The following is an 18,837-nucleotide window of genomic DNA, read 5'->3' as shown; positions in this document are numbered from 1 at the left end:
GATGTCCTTTTCAGAATTGAAGTATTATCAGATATTAGATTATGCCTCAGAGTAGGGGGAGATGCAAATATGTCACTGTGCTACGTAAGAATTTGTATGGGTGGGATACACCTTGCAGGTTTTAAGTAGGTTTAGAATAGTAGCACAAAAGCTGGATGTTGACCTATAAATGCTGCAGAATTCAATTCTAGACATTTGAATTCATATTTGAAATATTCAAGAAGCAGTTGACTGCTAAATATGTTTGTTGCAGAAGGTTGTAATTCAGTTTTGGCTCACATTTGGAAAGCTAGTTTTCAGCAGTAGATGTTATTGCTGCTTTTAGAATGCATTTTTGATGCAAGATGATAAATCTTTTGACTTCATTTTTTTGAGTCTTAAATATGTTATCAGAAGACTTAATGGAAACATGACATCTGTGGAATGGACTTCAAATCACATAGGGATTTGAAAATTATCAGTGTAATTTTAGGACTATATTATAAAGAAGTGACAAATAACTAAAGGATGAGGTGTGTAAAAGTATGAAAGGAGCCTAAGAATCTCTTGCCGTTGTTTACTTCTGATAAACTGATACTAGCTTGTGGGATACTGTACTGGTCATGATTTTAAAAGAAAAAGCATGTATTTGTTTCTCCAGTTTTGCATGTTTTGATTAGGGTACCTGTTCACTAGTGATAGCTCATGTGTGAATGACTAAACTTCATTGAATAATTGACTACTGCATGTACAGTTGTTGTCAGAGTGATCTTCGAGCCTTAGTGACAAATTGAAATGGTCTTAGGTTTATAGTTTCATATTTTAACCAATCTATACATAAATAGACAAAATGCTAAGAGTGATACCAGTTGCAATTATTGAAGGATGCTAAATTTGAAGGAAGGTTTTATTTCCCCACTACCCTCACCCTAGAGTAAAATAAATACAGTTCTGATGGTTGAGCTACTGTGATAAAATGTGAAGTGCCACCGGAACAAAAATACCTGGAGCAAAGAAGCAGTCGGAGGATAGGACTTCAGTTTAAATACATCTGGAAATATAGTTAAAAGTGAGGGAATATGGCAGCTACACCTAAGTTGCATGGAGTTCAAAATTAAAAGCATGGTCTAAGAGTTAAAAAGTTTTCAATTTGTTTTCCATCCATTTTGACTGTAGAAGATAATGGGGAAATTTAATTTTCCACTGGCACTCTTCACAGGAAATCAGAATGTGGCCTTAATAGAAATTGAAGACTTATTAAGGAAGTTAAAGAGCAATTTGAAAAACTCAAGTGATGTAAGTACCAAGGAGAGATGCTATGCATTTGAAGGTTCTGAGAAGATAGTGACACTGACAAGAATGTACAATACAAAACTTCCAGCCCTGTGGGATGTCTTTTGCTATTTGAATGAGCAACTAGTGAAAAATTGCATTCCTGCTCCACTTGTTTTGTGAGAAACTCATTTCCTGTAAGACTAGATAGTGACCACACTGATACATGTTTCATCATCACCCTCAGACTGGATCATTATAGGTTCGTTATACTGGCAAGTAAGGGTGAAGACTATGAACTTCAAGTATAATGCAGCAGTGTAGCCAGGGGTAACTCATACTGTGCAACAGTAGAGCACACTGAGCTGCTGTTCCTCCTAGAGAAGGTTTTGTCCTAGAGATGTCTGTATGTGTAAGGAGATATTGTAGCATTAAAAATAGCTCATTTTAATTGTAAATGCTGAGTAGTCCCAGGATAAGCATCAAACTTAAATATTTGAATACCAGTAGTCTGATATACCATGGAAAGATAAGAGTGCTGGCATTTGTCTGAAAAGCTGACTAATTCAGAGTGATGCCGTTGTGTAAATGTACCGAGAGTATTCTTGCCAAATCATGGATATTAACAGTTATTATGCCTCGACTGTAGATGATTAACTGCGACTCGTACATAGTGCATGACAGTCATCTTGACCCAACGCAGGTTAAAAATATTGCTAGTCTAATAGAGAGTTTCTGTTACAGTTGGCCAGTTGAACCTTACTTGGCCTGTAGGTGATTGAGTACCTGTGCAGAGGTTCCAGTGAGATTTGACTGTATGTTCAAGATGTCATCTTCCCAGTTATTTTGATTTACAGTTTCAGGGTAGCTCTACACTGGTAACAGTCTGCAAAAGAGCTCTGATAGGCTACGTTGCCCTAAAATCTATAATAGGAACTTCAGGTAGTCATTGCAGAATGGAAGAATGGATATCTCTAGATCAGCTACTCCAGGGCTATTATCCACTATTATTATATTAAGCATTTTTGGACATCTTTAATCCTGAGGAGCACAGTTTGTGCTCAAAAATGATAAGTAGTGTTCAGGTAAACAGAAGAGTGCTGGAGTGCTGTATCAGAAAGCCCAGGAAGTGCAGCAAGAGGTCCTTCAGTCAAGAAACTGCACATAAAGATATCTTCATTTTTGACAATAGAATGCATTTACATACACTATTTAGCCACAGAAACTTCTTGTATTCAAGACACTTGTCTCAAAAGAAATTAATTTCATTCAGATATGTATCTCTAGGATGCACTTGGGACACACTTCTCCCAAAAAATATTTACCACATGACCTTCAGTTACTTGGAGGTACTTATTTGAACTGGAGTATATTTTAGAAGTATTGCTTCCTATTTTTTTAATGCGTTAAGCTGTTACTTCCTGAAGATCTTGTTTTTCATATTTTCTGCTTTGAGAAGAGAGAGAGTAGGGACTAATTTTTCTCTTTTTCTCATGATTATGGAGAGAAGGCAATGATTTTGTTGTGTTGTTCTTCTCTGCCACGTTTTTTCTCAGTCTAATTAGATTTTTCTTTATTGGACCTTGGTAAATGCTTTTCAAGCTCATCCTGAAAGAAATCTATTTCTGGTCTTGAATGATCACCTCTGATACCTACAGTGCTTGACAAAATGAGGGGCAGATATAATTTGTTGCGGCTTGAAGTCTTGTGTTTCCAGAAATACCTGCCAAGTCTCTGGACTCAGTTTCTGAACTGGGAAATGAGAATATCAATATGTCAAATCATTTTCTGTTTCCCAAATTATGTTCTTGTCAGCCTTATAGGTACCATGTGTGAATTAGCTAAAGAGTACGTCATCCTGATTTTTAGAGGGCTGCTTTGACCATTTCCTGTGAGGGAGTTTTATTCCACAGATTGATGGTCTATAAGGCCTTAGGAGAAGCTCACCAAAGCATAATTCCTATGAACCAAGAGCCACTTTTCAGGGGACTCTTCTTTCAGAAGGATTTTCAGGCATCTTCAATCCTGAGCATGTGAAGAGGAGCAGTGAATTCTATTGATTGCATCAGAAACTCTTTCTGGTGAGGAAAGCCTGAGCAAAGAAGTGATTCTAGGAACGTTCTTCAACACTGAAACCCACTGATAGATCTGAGTCCTACCTGCATGAAGCTGCATCACTCATTCAGGGTGTTACACCACTTTGTAATTTTGTAGAGTGCTTTTGCCATCTGAGATCACCTTTGCTGACGTTACCACTTTTTTCAACATCCACAGTCATGTTAAATGAGAGATCTAAGAGTCATGTGTCCAGGTTGGCTAGATAAAATTCATTACTGTCCTTTTGCAGAAAAGCTTTCTTGTGGTTGATTGAGTCATCAGCATCAGAAAATGCTGTAATACTGGTTATTGAACTCCTTTAATTTTTTTTTTTCCCGTTGGAACAGTCTCATCTCAGCTCTTAGGCTGAGGTTTTTTTCTCAGCAGTTTTCATCTCTCCATCCCTCTGATTGCTATGAGCAACAAGAGAGAATGATTTGACATTATTTTCAAAAAATTGGGATAGTATTGTGTTTTATGGTGCAGACCTCCATTTCATTGACATTTCCTGTACAATCTTTTTTACTGTCTGTGACAGACAGTCATAGCAGTCTGTTGTGGATCCTTAAGATTTCCACAGGCTATTTCTGCTATTTTCTATGTTAGGCCTTGTTTGCTTATTCTTGCCTTCAGTAAAAAGTGCTGCCTTGAGACACAAGCAGATCATAGATTCTTTGTAAGTATAACCCCAGTTCTTGAGATCCTTTCTGAAAATTTTAAATGTTTCTACTGTAGTAAAATTTCTGTAGGAATACTAGGAATATTCCACTATTTTGGAACTTTTACTAGTATTGGGGAATGTGAGTTTCATTATCTCTGATTAGCTTACTTTTCTAACTGCTATGGCTGATGTAGAGCCATGGAGCATATTTAGTTATTAGGAGTTGTCTTTGGTGTGGGTTTTTCGTTGGCTTTTGTTTTGGGGATTTTTTTGGTTTGGGTTAGGTTTTTGTATTGATGTTTTTTTCCACTCCCCAAAAAACAATCTAAGTGACCATAGAGAAACTTGTGTGGAGTTGAGGTTGGGAAAGGGAATTTTGTTTGTTCTTAAATTGCTGTTTTCTACTGTTTTTCTGCATATTCTTACTAGCCTTCTGGTTTCTGTGCTCCTCAATACTACAGCATATTTTTCCATGAATCTGTCCATCCTCTGCTGTTGGCGATTCTTGACTGATTCTTGATAACCATCTCATCAAAATCATTTCCCCTTTGTGAAAGTCCAAGAGAAGGGTACTTTTTATTAACAACAGAAAGGAAGGAAAGGTAGGGACCTGGAAATTATTTGGTATCATAACACTCTTAGTATTGCATGGTTACAGAAGTTTTGATACTTCTGTTGTTAAGGTTTTGGTTTGAGGTTTGCTGGCACAGGCAAGATTAAGAATGATACTCAGATTTGTAGAAGGGTCTCATGATACTTGATCTTCTTGGCTTGGCATGTGTGTGATGTGGCATGGTGTCCCATGTCAATGTATATATAAATACTTAGTGTAACTAGAGATCTTCAGGGTGATGTCTGTATGTACATTCACTAACAGTATGGGTGGCCTTCTCATGTTTTTCAGGATGACTGAGAGGAAGAGGGTTTGAGGGCTTGTTGCACGTTGTTTTGTTGTTACTCAAGAAGGAGCTCAGGACTTATTCAAGAAGGAGCTCAGTTGTGAATTTACGTGTAAACAGTCAATCTTGATTGGCAGCCATGTTGTTAGCGGTTTGTGATGCTGCTGGTGGAGGTGTGTGGGGTGAGGTTTCCTTCGTTTTGATCTGGTGGTTGGAGCCTTTCCTGGAGTGGGAGTACAGTGCTCATTAAGAGTGCATCTCCTTCCTTTCTGGTTCAGGATGTTCTTTCAGACTATATGTGTCCCTACTACAAGGCATTTCTCTTCTGCACTGCCTTTTTATGTACTTAGGTCACTCCGTAATTATCAGAAAGACAAGTTTTTGCTGTTACAGGAGAAGTTTTCGTTACCTACAGAGCTCCTTTTAAACACTGGCTAGTCTGGAAACTGCTAACACAGGGATATCTTGGTTTGCTACTTTTTAATGCTAAAATATTTTCATCAGCCTAATAGCCTTCTGCCAGCCGTAAGTCAGCATACTCCACTCAGAGGTATAGTATGAATCTAGATTGTGTTTTAAAGGCTTGCAGCTTTCTGTCACAGTCCTGTGATTTGAACAAAGCTAAAGTGTACTCCCTTTCGGTCTCATATGTATGTTTTCTTCATTATGTGAAATGGGTATGTCCTTGATGGCAATGGCACTGTCTTTGACAGTAGGTAAACTCTGACTGTGTAAACTGGACCTACCTCTAATCCATATCTTAGTGGATTTTAGAATGTAATAAGTCTTCTAATAGTGATGACTGATTCTCAGTATATACTTCTTTAGGTGTAAGTGTTAAAGTGAGATTCTTTTCTCAAATACCAGTATTTGGAGGCTTGGATTCTGCTTTGTCACCATATATAAAAGCGAGCAAATTCTCTATGCTGTAACAGTGTTGCCCACCACCACCCCAGCAATATGGAATTAATCCTCACCTTGTATTCTATAATAGGGACAGTAGATTTTCCTTTTCCAATACTGTATAAAGCATTTTTTAAGCTGAGTTTCAAGCATAGGAGTTTCTCTTTAATTGCTAAGTATTTGTTGAAATGATGTCTACATTGTCCAGTTTCTGTACTTTTTCCTATATGATTTTATTTTTCCATAAATTGGAAGTTCTTTTTATGTGGACTTACATATTGGTTTTCCATTGACTGCTAATGGAGGTAATTGTTTAAAGTGATTTTATGAGCCCTGGAGATGTCAGCCGTGATAACACATTTTGTGGGACAGCCTTGCTGGCCCAGACCTAGCAGAGGGTTGTCTTCTGGATGTTCAGTTTCCAGATGCATCGCTGTGTGAAAACAGCTATGTTGCTTCCATAGCCAGCAGGCACACTAGATTTGTGCAGTGCTTAGCTCAGAATAGTAAGTCTTACCAGAACTTGAATGTATTGGAAAGTACATTGCAGGTGTAACCAAGCTAACTGTGCAACAGTTAGCTTGGGTCCAGAAGGGATATATTTCAGTCCAGCCTAAATGTAGAGAAATAAAAGATCTGATTTTTGTATTTGAAAATGTGGTTTATTTGGTTTTTTTTACCATGTCTGTATATATATATAAGGTTGTCTTCTAGCTAACATAATGGCTTGATTCAATGCTAGTTTTTAAGGTGAGCTGTATCTTCATGTTCTAGCATTTTTTAATAATTAAACTGACTTTGTTACAGAAGTTTCCATTTTTTAAAATCTCTCAATATTTAATGTTAGTGCTTCAACTAAAAGGAAGGTATGCCCAAAATGTAAATGGACTAAAATCCAGGTATATCAATTTGTGTAGTATATAATGAAGATGAAGAAAACACAGATATATATATATACACATATATATATTGGCCTTTTTAGAGACTGTTTTCATAGAGTTCTAAGTGGTGTTATGTTCAGAGTTCATGTGAATTTCACTGTTAATAGGCATTCTTTCAGAAGTACCAATTAATTGTGAAAATGGGATCTTTTAAAAGAAGTGTTAGTAACATCAGATTAGCAGTTAAAGTTGCTTTTCTTTCCATTTCAGTACTAATTACCTTTAGGAGGAGAAGGAAAACATGCAGGAAGAGTGTATATTCTACTTTAACAGATAACTGTCTCACATGGTAGTTAAGTCTAGATTTTGATTTTTTTTTTTCTCAGGTCAACTTTCCATGTTAATGAGTACTTGTGAGATTCTTGATATTTTTTTTACCCCCCCCCCCCACTTCCTCTTTGAGAAATCTGTTTGGCATTTTGTCTGAATTTAAGCTGTACTGTGGAATGCAGGTTAATTAGCTGTATTCAACAGAAAAAATTTAAGTTTGACAGCATTTAAATGTTTCTTTTTTCAGTGCATAATCAGTTTCTAGGTAAAAGAGGTAAACATCGAGCTTCCTGGAATCATTTTGAGAGGTTCATGTGTTTTACTCTTAATCAGTCTTAGACTAGACAGCAAGACAGAGAAATATCTGTATGCTGACCCTGTTTAGAAAAGAAAAAAAAGAAAGTTTTGCAACCAACCTGTATTGTGTGTCTTTTAAATAAATTGTGATCCCTTTTTACAGGCCTTAGATGGTCAAAATATTTATAATGCTTGCTGTACCCTACGGATTGATTTTTCCAAATTGGTGAATTTGAATGTCAAGTACAACAACGATAAGAGCAGGGACTACACTCGTCCTGACCTTCCATCTGGTGATGGACAGCCAACGCTGGACCCAGCTATTGCTGCAGCATTTGCAAAGGAGACCTCTCTTCTAGGTACGATGCCAACATTGCTCTTCTGTATTGCAAAGCCACTTGATGAGAATGTTTATTAATCCTTCTAACAACTAAAGGTCTTAGAGTGCAATAGTGTCCAAAGGCCCGCTCAGGGTTCAGTCTATATTGCGGTCTGAATTGTAGTAACAATTATATTGTCTTAGAAGTACTGCAAAAATGAATGGAAGAATGCATGACAAAATGACAAATGCAAAAAGTATTAGGAAAAGTCAAATTAGTACAACTTGAGACCCAAAATCTGTCCTTCCCTCTTTCATATGTTCCTGCTGGCCACCTTGCTCAACCTCCCACCAAGTTTGTTAGAGAGACTTAACATGATTTGCATGATTCCTTCATGCTAATATTTGCTTGTAATATCAGATTATGAAAATAAGATTCTATTGGTTACCTTCAACAAGGAAAGATTATGTTCTTTGCTTAAAAAACCCAAACCCTATGGTGCTAAATCTGTGGATTTTTTGAATAAAAGGAAAAGAATCTGTAGCTGCACTTCTAGTGCTATGGTATTTGAGTTCTAATATCCTGTCAGCCTTTGAGTTCATCATAAATTGGTGAAATGCTCTGGGAAAGATACAGATATATCTTATCTTCTGACTATTACCAAAATAATCAGTGCGTACTCCTACTCCTGTCAAATTGCTGTTTTTTGGTGAGAAAACCTTTCTTTTTTTTAAAATGTAATAGTACTCAGAGTACGCAGAGAATCATTGCTTCCATAAAAACTGATTGAGTGTGTTGTGATCATTGTTCTTCCCACTTAGTGTTTTTTTTTTTTTTTTTTTTTTTTTTTTTTTTTTTTTTTTTTTTTTTTTTTTTTTTTTTTTTTTTTTTTTTTTTTTTTTTTTTTTTTTTTTTTTTTTTTTTTTTTTTTTTTTTTTTTTTTTTTTTTTTTTGTTATTTCCCATCTTTGTTCTGAAGAAAACATCAGAATAACATAGATTTCATGGGGTTTTTGTACAGGCTGGGCCAAATTGAAGTAAGTCTGAGTTAATGTAGAAAAGAGGGACCTCTGTTCTTGGTATGTTGCAAAAGGTAGAAGGCACTCAGTGAATGATGTGAGCCCAGGAAGAGGATGAATATTATAGTTAAAGCTACTGAATGCTGTGCTGTATTTTCCCCTTTTCTGAAATCAGAGTACTTGAAGGATACTTTGCGTATCTAATTGTAAAGTACTTACAAACCCACTTCCCACAAATTTCGGAGCACTTGAGTTCACATCTGAAGTATGACTTGCAAAATGTATCACTTGCAGCTACAGCAAAAGTTCTGGAAAGTAAAAAATATCATAAGAATCCAAAGTTTCAAACCTGTAGCTAAAGGTTTGTTTTTTTTTTTTTTTTTTCTTTTAATTTCCCGTGGTTTAAATGTTAAAATCTCTCATTTCATGGTTCAATAGGGAAAGTTGATGAGCATTTGTGAGGAAGTTTGACACTACAGAGATGGGTGCTGTAGCAACACCCTTGAGGCAGTTAGTAATTCTTTTGTCAGCACATAATGACTAGAACGTAGTCATGGGGCTGCATTATGAGTAGTAAGACAAAAGCAAAATAAAGATGCTTATTAAATGAGACCCATAATACTAGGTGTTGTAAGGCAGGGATTTAGGAGAGGAGAGAGTAGAGATTCATGAGTTATAAAAAGTACCAAATGCAGCAATACTTATATAACTCTAATTCTGACATTTTCCTGAATCCCAAGAAGTTGCTTTCTAGCCTCAGGCTTACTTACATATTTCTTTGTATATAATACTTACAGTATGCATCAAATTAACAGATTTATTTTGCTTGGCATAGTGAAATCACACTCAGAGGACGCTTGCATTACTCTGGATATGTTTAACTGGGCTTACTAAACTTCCTGCAGTTATCCAGGTGATTTTAGCAGACTTTAAGTGAATTAGACCTGAAAGTCACCTAGATGCTTCTGTGATTGTCTGCAAAACTACACAAGTTTTCTAACCTTTTGATTTTAATCACTCATTCTTTTGTATATATTACAGGTAGTTTCTAGTAAAATTATGAAGATGACAGTCATAATAACTAATTAAATATTTTATTTCTCACTCTCTGGGTGGACCTTCTTAAATGTACTGTTTTTCCAAGCAGCAGGAAAATAAAAGGTACACGACATGAGTAACTTCTATTGCAGTTGTGAAACATTTTCAGAGTGTCAGTGAAGTCAGTCATGTTTTGTTTTGATGGGTAGTGGAGATTATATATCATGGTTGGCTTTTTCTTTTGTAAAAGCATTCATTGTTTTGAAATAGACTTAAGGGAGCTGGGTACATTTTCTAACTGCTCATTGCCAGTTGACTGAGCTTGCTGTATTAACTCTCCATCCTCTGTCAAATGGGGATGGCTATTACAGGGGTTTTTTTTGGATGGCATTTGTTGTTGTTTTTACAGAATTTGAGCTCTGCAGCTGAAAAACTTCACAATACTGTTGATGCCTTAGTCACTAGAATAGTTGTCAGAAGGAAATGGTCCTAGTTTGAATACGGGAGAACAGGGTTCTCATTCTAAGTTGCTCACTGTAAAAAGGCACAAAATGTAAGTGATGTAAATAAGAGAACAAAGGAAGAAAAACTCAAAACCAGAAAATGTATGCTTGTGCGTAGAATTTATAGCTGCGTTTTTATTCAGATCTCAAAAGGAGAAGGATGGGAAGACCTGAAATTTCAAGTCATAAGATGGAGGCTGGTGAACTACAATATGTGAAACATGGCAGAAAGTAGCGAGCCTTCTTTTTTTGTCTTGATGTTGAATTTCTTTCTGTAATGCTGACAAAGATATCTTCAGTGTATACTCAGTGTCTGCCATCCCCTATTCATATGTGATTCCCAGAGGGTGTTTCCTCATGAAAGAGTTCAACTCTGTTTTGAGCTTAACGTGATGCTCTTCAGGTTCTTTTGCGTGTTTAAAACGAATACCATGAGTTGAACCTGTGGCATTCTTGTAAAAATGATTGCTTTTCTATGTGTATAATGAGATCAATAACAGAAAATGTGGTAAGAATGTGGTGAGGACTCACTTCTGCCATTTGCTTCTATTAAGCTATTTTATGCTGGAGACTTGTACAAAACTTGGGTGCCTTTTTGGTTTTGGCTTTTTAACAGTATATGGTGTAATTCACGTGTCAAAAGTGAGATTTAGGTTTAACATAATTTAATGAGTTTTAGTGGCAGGATGTGAATCTTGTTACTCTTGATATTTTAATCTGCATTAATACTAAACTGTTACATATCTCAGTTTCTTTCTGGATGGAATTAACTCTCTTCAGTAAATGTAACTTTAACATGTAGTATAGTAACACTTGTGGCTTTGTAAGCTGTTATGCAGAGATTTTAAAAGAATTTGGTGTCTTCGTCAAAGCCATTCAAGCTAAGCATGAGCATCAGGTCAGTATCTATTACAAAAAATGGTAGTTAATTGACATAGAGCCACAAAAAGGATTCATAACAGGACCAGGGACTAAATCCAGTTCTCAGTCACAGTTGTGCTTACCTGCATTAATATGATTACCACTGCCTGTGGGTTTCACATAAGTTCATACTATATCTTTAGCTTTACTTTGCCTGCTATTAAAATGCCATTACTAATTTGCCTTTCAGAAGTCATGCAAAAGGGTAAATTGGGGGGGGTGGGGAAGGAAGGGATAAATAATGTGACACGTTGTATTTAAACTTCATTGAGGAGAAAGACCTCAAAAGGCTAGGAAGAAGGTGTATAATATTTGTATGTTTTCATTAATATCTTGAAAAAAAACAAAAACCGGTAATCCGTAGTTGTTGGAAACTAAACTAAAAGCTAGTGACAAAGATTTCTAATACAGGTTGATCATGTTGGCAAAGTAGCTAACATTTCTGAATAGTTTCAGGTAAGTCCTCAAACCTTAAACAGTGTTTTACATTGTGACTAGTAGTCATAATAGAAGCTGTTCTTGTTTTTAAAAATTGTGACTTGCTTAAATCAGAATGGCAAATCAGAGTGCAGTAGAGTCTACAGAACAAGAATTCTGTTTGCTGTGGCTTTGTAATTTGTCTGACCTTTCCGAGAAATGAGATCTATGTGTGCTATGTAATCAGTTAGAAACACATCAATCAAATAGATGATCCTAACCCACACACATCATTACTCATTCATCTACTACATCCTCGGCTGTGATGAAATCAGGTGTCAGAAAACTCTGAGACTGCAAATTGGACATCTTTTCAATGAGTCTTATTATCTTTTGAAAGAAGAAGAAAATTACTAGTGGACAAAATGAGTTGGTTTCAAGTTATTTTCGTTTTCTGGTTTTGTACCTCACATATGAAAATATATCTATACTCGCTCTCCTCATTTTCCCCAAAAAAGTTACAGATGTTACAGAAAAAAATTTTAGATAAACAACAGCTGTATTTTAGTGAACCACAGCAAAGAAAATACTTTACTTAAGAACTACTTATCACAAATACTGATAAGAAATAATACTTTACCCCCAGTTTAGATATGTTTAGTGTTGCAACTGGAAATACGTTATTGTGCTTAGGGTTCAGCTTTATCCCTTGCTGTCATCGCTGACTTTCCTTCTCAACACTTTCTGCTAATGCCCCTTTTTAAGAGTCTTGCTAATAATATTGAAGGATAATAATTCAAATTATTGGTGTAGGAATAGTGTTAAATTATTTTTGGTTTTAACTGAAAATTTAAAATTTGAATTCCATGAAGAATTTTGCCTTTTTAAGTATCAATTACTCAGTTATGCTGTGCCCAGCTAGGGAAAGAACCATAAAAATTTTATTAGTCGTCTTTTGATTCCTTTATTTCTGAAAATACTGGACTGGCTTAAAGCTCTTAAGGTTAGGGAGAGGTGCCTAGACGTATTAGAAGATTTGATACGCTCTAATAAGTCATAGTAGCATGACATTTTCTAAAACTTAAGTGACTGCTATAGACCTAGTATAAAATAAGTTGTTTTCCCTCAGGTGGACATGTGTCGTGCCTTACTGTCCTGGAACACATTTTGCTAAGTCAGTGCCCTTCTACTGGACTGTATATAATATGCAAATACAGTGTTGATCAAATATGATAAAGCTGTTCCTATATAACTATGCATAGTGCATATTTATCAAGAACCTTTCATGAATCCAGGGACTTGACCAGACAAAACCAACATGTCTCTCAGGGTCTGAGTTTCCTTGGAAGAATAAAAAATAAAAGCACAACTGAAGGTTTAGCTAATGGTTCTTCAGAGAATTGGATTACAAAAGCCATGGAGCATGTTGAATCTTGAATTTAGGTGGTTTCCCCTTCACCTTTATGCTGAGGCTGTGAGAGATACATACACCTTTACGTGGCTGCCTCCACTGCTGCGTATTTAGCATCAAATGGAAAAGAAGGATGTCATGATGCAGAGAGCACAATTAGTGTGTATTCTCACTGATATAATCAAAATGTACTTTAGACCATTTTGATAAACTAGACACTTGAAGCATTTTGGAGTGCAATGGAAACAGTTTTGGTGGGTAATAACGTTGATTTGAAAAGAAAATACTTTTACACCTCATAACTTTGCGGACTTAATCAGAATAAAAAAAAAGGCTACATTTCTCTTAAGTTCATTTAACAACTCATTCTACAACCGTTTGGATTACTTTAATAGTGGAATTGTCTGCTGTGTAGAGTGTTGTATGCAACACTTGTGTTGATATAGGAACTTCTTTTTAAACGACTTGTGTGTGTTTCGTAAAATACGCTTTATTTTAAAATTAGGGCTTCCTGTTGCAGCTGTTCCAGGGGCTCTGAGTCCTTTGGCTATTCCAAATGCTGCTGCTGCAGCTGCAGCTGCTGCTGCTGGTCGTGTAGGAATGCCTGGAGTTGCAGCTGGTGGCAATACAGTCCTCCTGGTTAGCAATTTAAATGAAGAGGTCAGTAAAACAATTTTACTTTTCTTTTCCACTCTTTGGTCATACTTCATTTGTCAGTATTTTATAATTTCTTTTCATTTCGCCTCTTACATTTGGATTTTAAGCTCAAAGTATTTTTTTGTTCTGTTTTTTTAAATAATCTCCAAAGTTAATTTAAAAGCCATTATTGTTAAATACATTTGTCTTCCCAGGTAGCTAGCAACTTAAAATATCCTTTCATAGTCGGCTACCTATTTTTTCCTAAGAAAAATGTGGTAACTCAACTGCATGTTTGACATTTGAATTGAAAACTTTATTTTTACAAAATAGCAACTATACTTTCTTTTGCAATTATAGGCATGTAAACTAGAATTTCTGTTTTGTTTCTAATCGTTTGCTGTTTCATTTCATGCTTTTATCTCACATTTTGAGGTCTTAATTTATGTAAACTACTCTAACACATTTTTCTTTGAAGGTTCTTCCAAAGATCTTGACGAGGCACTCTTCCAGTCTCTCTTAGTAATTTTTTTTCTTTGCAGTTACTCATTTGTCTTTAAAAAAAAAAAAAAAAAAGTGGTGGCAAAGCATTTTCACCCTAACTGCATCTTTCTTCCTAACTCTGAAATCTAAAGGGATTAATTTAGTTTTGCATTTTTACTGTCCTGTACATTTATTTTGATGGCTGTGAAAGCTGGTATGAAATGTGGGAAGTTTGTATCAGTCTAGCTGTTCCATTTTTAACTGGCCTCTGTCACTGTAAATCATGAAGCTTTATTTATCATCTGGTACTATTTTGTCATCCACAGTCTTGCATGTTAAAATGTTTTAGATCAGAGTGCCATTTTAAAAGATTTTTTGCCTGCATTTCATAACCAGCCATGCTTACGCAGTTAAAGTTTAAATTTTAAAATTTCTATTGCATGCTTTTTTTAATTTATTTTCATGTTGAGATGAAATGCTGTAGTTTACTCTTAATATGAATGTACTTTACCCATATTTGTCTTGGGTGACTACATTTTACTCAGTTTTTCTTGTACAGTACATAAACCAACCATTTTCTGACCAAATTCCTGCATTTCCTATGTACTGACCTATATTTTATTTTTTTTTTGTTCCCCACTTCCTTATTTTTTTTTCTTCTGCATTGCTGTATTCCCTCCCCCATTTCATCCTTTTCCCTTTGTGTTCAACTTCCCGTTCCTTGTCTTTACCCAAATCCCCATGCCCTTCCCTGTCTTACCCTTCTCCTCGTCTTTGTCTACGTTCCCTGTCTTCATTCCCTATGTTCATGCTTCTGTGCTTGAACAAAATGTTCCTCGGACCAACTTGCCCCAATTAACCGCCTTGAAACCATGATCCATGACCACCTCACCATTCTGCGGGAACCACCCTTCGTTATGGATGATCTGTTCATCTCCGCTCTTCCTCGACTCTTCTCTCTTCTTGTCTTACGCTGCTTGCTCTTCTCTCCTTCTAAAGATGGTTACGCCCCAAAGTCTGTTTACCCTCTTCGGTATGTTATTGTTAGCACTATACTTTTATTATTGATTTGATTTTGGTTTTTATGGTTTTTGTTTGGTTGGTTTTTTTGTTTCACCTTAATTCTTATTTGTAGCTAGCACTTTGGCTTAAAGTTGAATAGTAAATCTTTTGCTATTTTTCTTTTGCTGTTTAAAACTCTCCATAGACACAGTTTTTCTTTTAATGCATGCTAATATATTTTGCATGATCTTTAATTTAATATCATTCACATAGCTTTGAGGGTTTTTCAGAAATAATTCTTTTCAAAATTCACTATTCAAAATCTTTATCTCCTTTATTCATTTGTGAGTGTGTTGAGTTTGAGTGAGTGATCTTGTTGCTGTCTGAATGTTCCATTGATATGTCAAAATATATTACTTAGGTGACTGGCTTTAAAATGAACTTTTTCTTTTGGGTTACTTTTGACTTTGAAAAGGTGTTTATGGTGATGTGCAGCGTGTGAAGATTTTATACAATAAGAAAGATAGTGCTCTTATACAGATGGCTGATGGAAACCAGTCACAGCTGGGTAAGATTAGTTTCCTGTTTATTTTCTCTTTAGTCTAAGTATTTGGAAATTAGGCTGTTCAAGATCAGGTGAACTAAGTGTGTTTATATTTGTCAGTTTGTCTTTTATCCTGGTTACCTACCAGATCCAAAATCTTATTGCATACACTTGTGTTCCAGAAGGTCTGCATAATATTCTAAATGAATTCCTCAGCTGAATCACATGTGATTGTCTTTAAATAAAATTGAATATTCTTGAAGCCTCTGCAGACCTAATTCTTGATTCCAGTCTTTTAGCACATAGACCCTTTAATTTGATTGGGTGTTCTTCTTGCTTGTGTGATGTACCACAAGCTATTGAAAAGTAACATTCAATTGAGTAAACTTGTCTTTTTCAGCCATGAGCCATCTTAATGGACAAAAAATGTACGGAAAGATTATTCGGGTTACCCTTTCTAAACATCAAACAGTACAACTACCTCGAGAGGGACTTGATGACCAAGGGCTGACTAAAGATTTTGGTAATTCACCTTTGCATCGCTTCAAGAAACCTGGTTCAAAGAACTTTCAAAATATATTTCCTCCTTCTGCAACACTTCATCTGTCCAATATTCCGTAAGTGTTCACTGTTAGTAAGCCAGTAATATTGATGTGAATTGCCAACACACTGAATTGACTAACGACTTCCTGCTTATGCTTATTTTCTTTGTCTGTAGACCATCAGTAGCAGAAGAGGATCTACGCACATTGTTTGCTAACACTGGAGGCACTGTGAAAGCATTTAAATTTTTTCAGTAAGTAGCTTTTCTGCACACAGCTCTAACAGAAGAGTTTTTGCAGCACATCTTAAGAAAAAGCGCGTATCAGATAGCAAACATTAGTAGTAACCCCTGTAGTGTTCGAGTTCCTAATTCCATTATTTTGTTTCAGAAGAGATCACAAGATGGCACTTCTTCAGATGTCAACAGTAGAAGAAGCTATTCAGGCTTTGATTGATCTTCACAATTACAATTTGGGAGAAAGTCACCATCTGAGAGTTTCTTTCTCCAAGTCAACTATTTAAAAAAGGCAGATTGAGAATGAAGGTGTATTGCATTGTTTGGTGTTGTCACCTATTGACTGTTCAGGAAAGTGGGGACCAGAGTTTGTCTTCTGTTTTTTTATTTTTTTTCATGCTGTTATCATTCCTTGATTGTTTTAAAAAATAAAAAATTAAAAAAAATAAAAGCAGTGATATTAACTGCTGTAGTCAACTGTTGTTTAGATAAACCATTGTTTTGTTTAAAAGATTTCAAGATAATACCACATTTTTCAACTTAGTTGACATACGTGCCTTAAAAAGGAAAACTAGTACTGCTGGAATTGCATAACTAGTAAAAAGCAAATTTGGTTGTCTGGGGCACATTGTTACATGATAATTTAAATATGTTTAGGCAGGGGTGTGTAAAAAGGTTAAGTTTTTGTTTCTCCTGCTTGATTTCTTTATCTACTGGCTTGTCACTTATTTTTCTTTTTAATTGGATTAGATGCATTATGCTGAGAGAGTAAAATTACATTATTTGATTTTTTGCTACTTCTTGCTTTGTGTTTTTTTTTTAAAAAGGCCTTTTGTATTACATTGTTCTGGTCTAGATTCAGTTATGAATGTAGGCATTAGTTAAAATTAACAAGGTACAGAATATTAATTTCTCAAAGGACAAAAAGTGACTTCTGTGACTTTGAGCCCTATGTGGAAAGCATTGTGGAATCTTAACCTTTTTGTACACACTCTTGTGGGATGTATCATATAAATGTCAGCACTAAGTAATGTCTTGTTTGTGGCTGAATATTTTTCGTAGATGTTTTTGAAGTTGACATGACTTATGTGCATTTCAATATATATTGCCATCTTTAGTTTGTAATTAAGATATGGAATATGGTTGTGGATTTCTGAGCATGTACAGACTGGTCAAGCTAGTTCAGGAAATGGTGCATGTATTTTTCAATGATGAAGAAAGTTTGCTGCAAATGCTTGCAGGAAATTTTGTGGCAGTTTCCTAAAACTGACAACCAGGTGGGACCAAAGTTTATGTGCCTTTAGTCTTAATTTACCTTGCATTGTAATATTCAGTTTTAATAAATCTCTTCAAAATATTTTGTATTTAGAAATTGATCTGACTTTACTATAAACATGGCTCAGAATCTGCAGATCCAGTTAATTTGAAAGCAGTTCTCTGTCAGTCTGAACTGTTACCTTGATTCTGTTTAAATGACCAATACTTTTTGAAATTGATGTACTTAGTTTCAAGATTCATAGATTCTGTTACCTATGTAGAGAAAAAAAGGTCATGTATATTTTCTATTAGTTGAGTTTTTACATCTTTAGAATTGTAAAATTCAGTATAGTTTGAAAGTGGCACAATTAAAAATTAATTTTCTAACAAAGTTGGGAGGTTTGATGGTTGTTTAATTTCATTTTGTGTGTACTCTGCTTACCTCTGTAGCATGCTCAATAAACACTTCTGTAGCTCTGTATTCACCTTTTCTGTCTTTCTCTGCTGCTTTCTATCTCTCTTCTTCTTTGTTTTTCACTTCTACTGTGCTTCTAAATTCATGTTTATTCTCTGCCAGGGTGGGAAAAGCATAATATTAAAAACTACTCTTTATGGCTTTTTACCATAAATCTGATGCTGTGAAAAATATCAGCTCTTTATTTTCAGAAAGATAGTGACCCCTTTGCAGGTATATGTTCATATTAAACATTTCCCACCCTGTTATAACTTACTGCTTTAAAGACATAACTTTTATTGTAGTTTGTTAGCTCTCTCTTTCTATCTTTTTAGTTTTAAGCAAATTTATGCACTAATAGATCTCTCAGGTTTGCCATGCTCTCTTGCTGCAAGTTCCATCTTTCATTTTTTTTGTGTCTGCTAAAGATTTCCTACTAATCATATGGTATATTCATGGGTGAAAGTAACAACATTTAACATGAGATTAGTGGACCATGCATATTTGAGACCAGGATATTTTACCTTTTCAGAGCCATGGGTTCAAATTAGTGTGACAACAGTTTGGACACTTCAGTAGTGTTTCTTTATATTACTTTAAATTGTTTGTTTGGGGATTTTTCTCTTCAATTAGAAATAGGCTTTTACACAATCCCCATTTAAGAATAACTGTATGATCCTGGAGCATTTAGTAAAAGCTGTCAGTGTTCAAATCAAAGCATTTTTCTGTCACTTCT

General features: G+C 35.4%; 1 protein-coding gene across 9 annotated transcripts in view; it reads left to right on the top strand.

The window, feature by feature from the left end:
- PTBP2 (polypyrimidine tract binding protein 2) overlaps positions 1 to 18,128 on the top strand; it is a 49,585-nt gene extending 31,457 nt beyond the window's left edge. For 4 of the 9 annotated variants that reach the window (XM_027879933.1, XM_027879927.1, XM_027879925.1 and 1 more), the window contains 7 exons: positions 7,483 to 7,678; positions 13,453 to 13,607; positions 15,066 to 15,099; positions 15,544 to 15,636; positions 16,013 to 16,229; positions 16,331 to 16,408; positions 16,545 to 18,128. In XM_027879933.1, coding sequence (XP_027735734.1) covers positions 7,483 to 7,678; positions 13,453 to 13,607; positions 15,066 to 15,099; positions 15,544 to 15,636; positions 16,013 to 16,229; positions 16,331 to 16,408; positions 16,545 to 16,677 — 906 coding nt within the window. In that variant the 3' untranslated portion in view covers positions 16,678 to 18,128. The remainder of the gene's footprint in view (positions 1 to 7,482; positions 7,679 to 13,452; positions 13,608 to 15,065; positions 15,100 to 15,543; positions 15,637 to 16,012; positions 16,230 to 16,330; positions 16,409 to 16,544) is intronic. The other 5 variants (XM_027879931.1, XM_027879929.1, XM_027879930.1 and 2 more) reach the window with 3 other exon arrangements.
- Positions 18,129 to 18,837: the final 709 nt, after the last annotated feature.

The sequence above is a fragment of the Empidonax traillii genome, unplaced genomic scaffold, assembly GCF_003031625.1.
Source record: "Empidonax traillii isolate 1590-97213 ecotype Southwest subspecies unplaced genomic scaffold, ASM303162v1 scaffold62:size2133460, whole genome shotgun sequence".
NCBI lineage: Eukaryota > Metazoa > Chordata > Aves > Passeriformes > Tyrannidae > Empidonax > Empidonax traillii.
The sequence above is the reverse complement of the archived record's forward strand: the minus strand, read 5'-3'. Positions and strand labels throughout refer to the sequence as shown.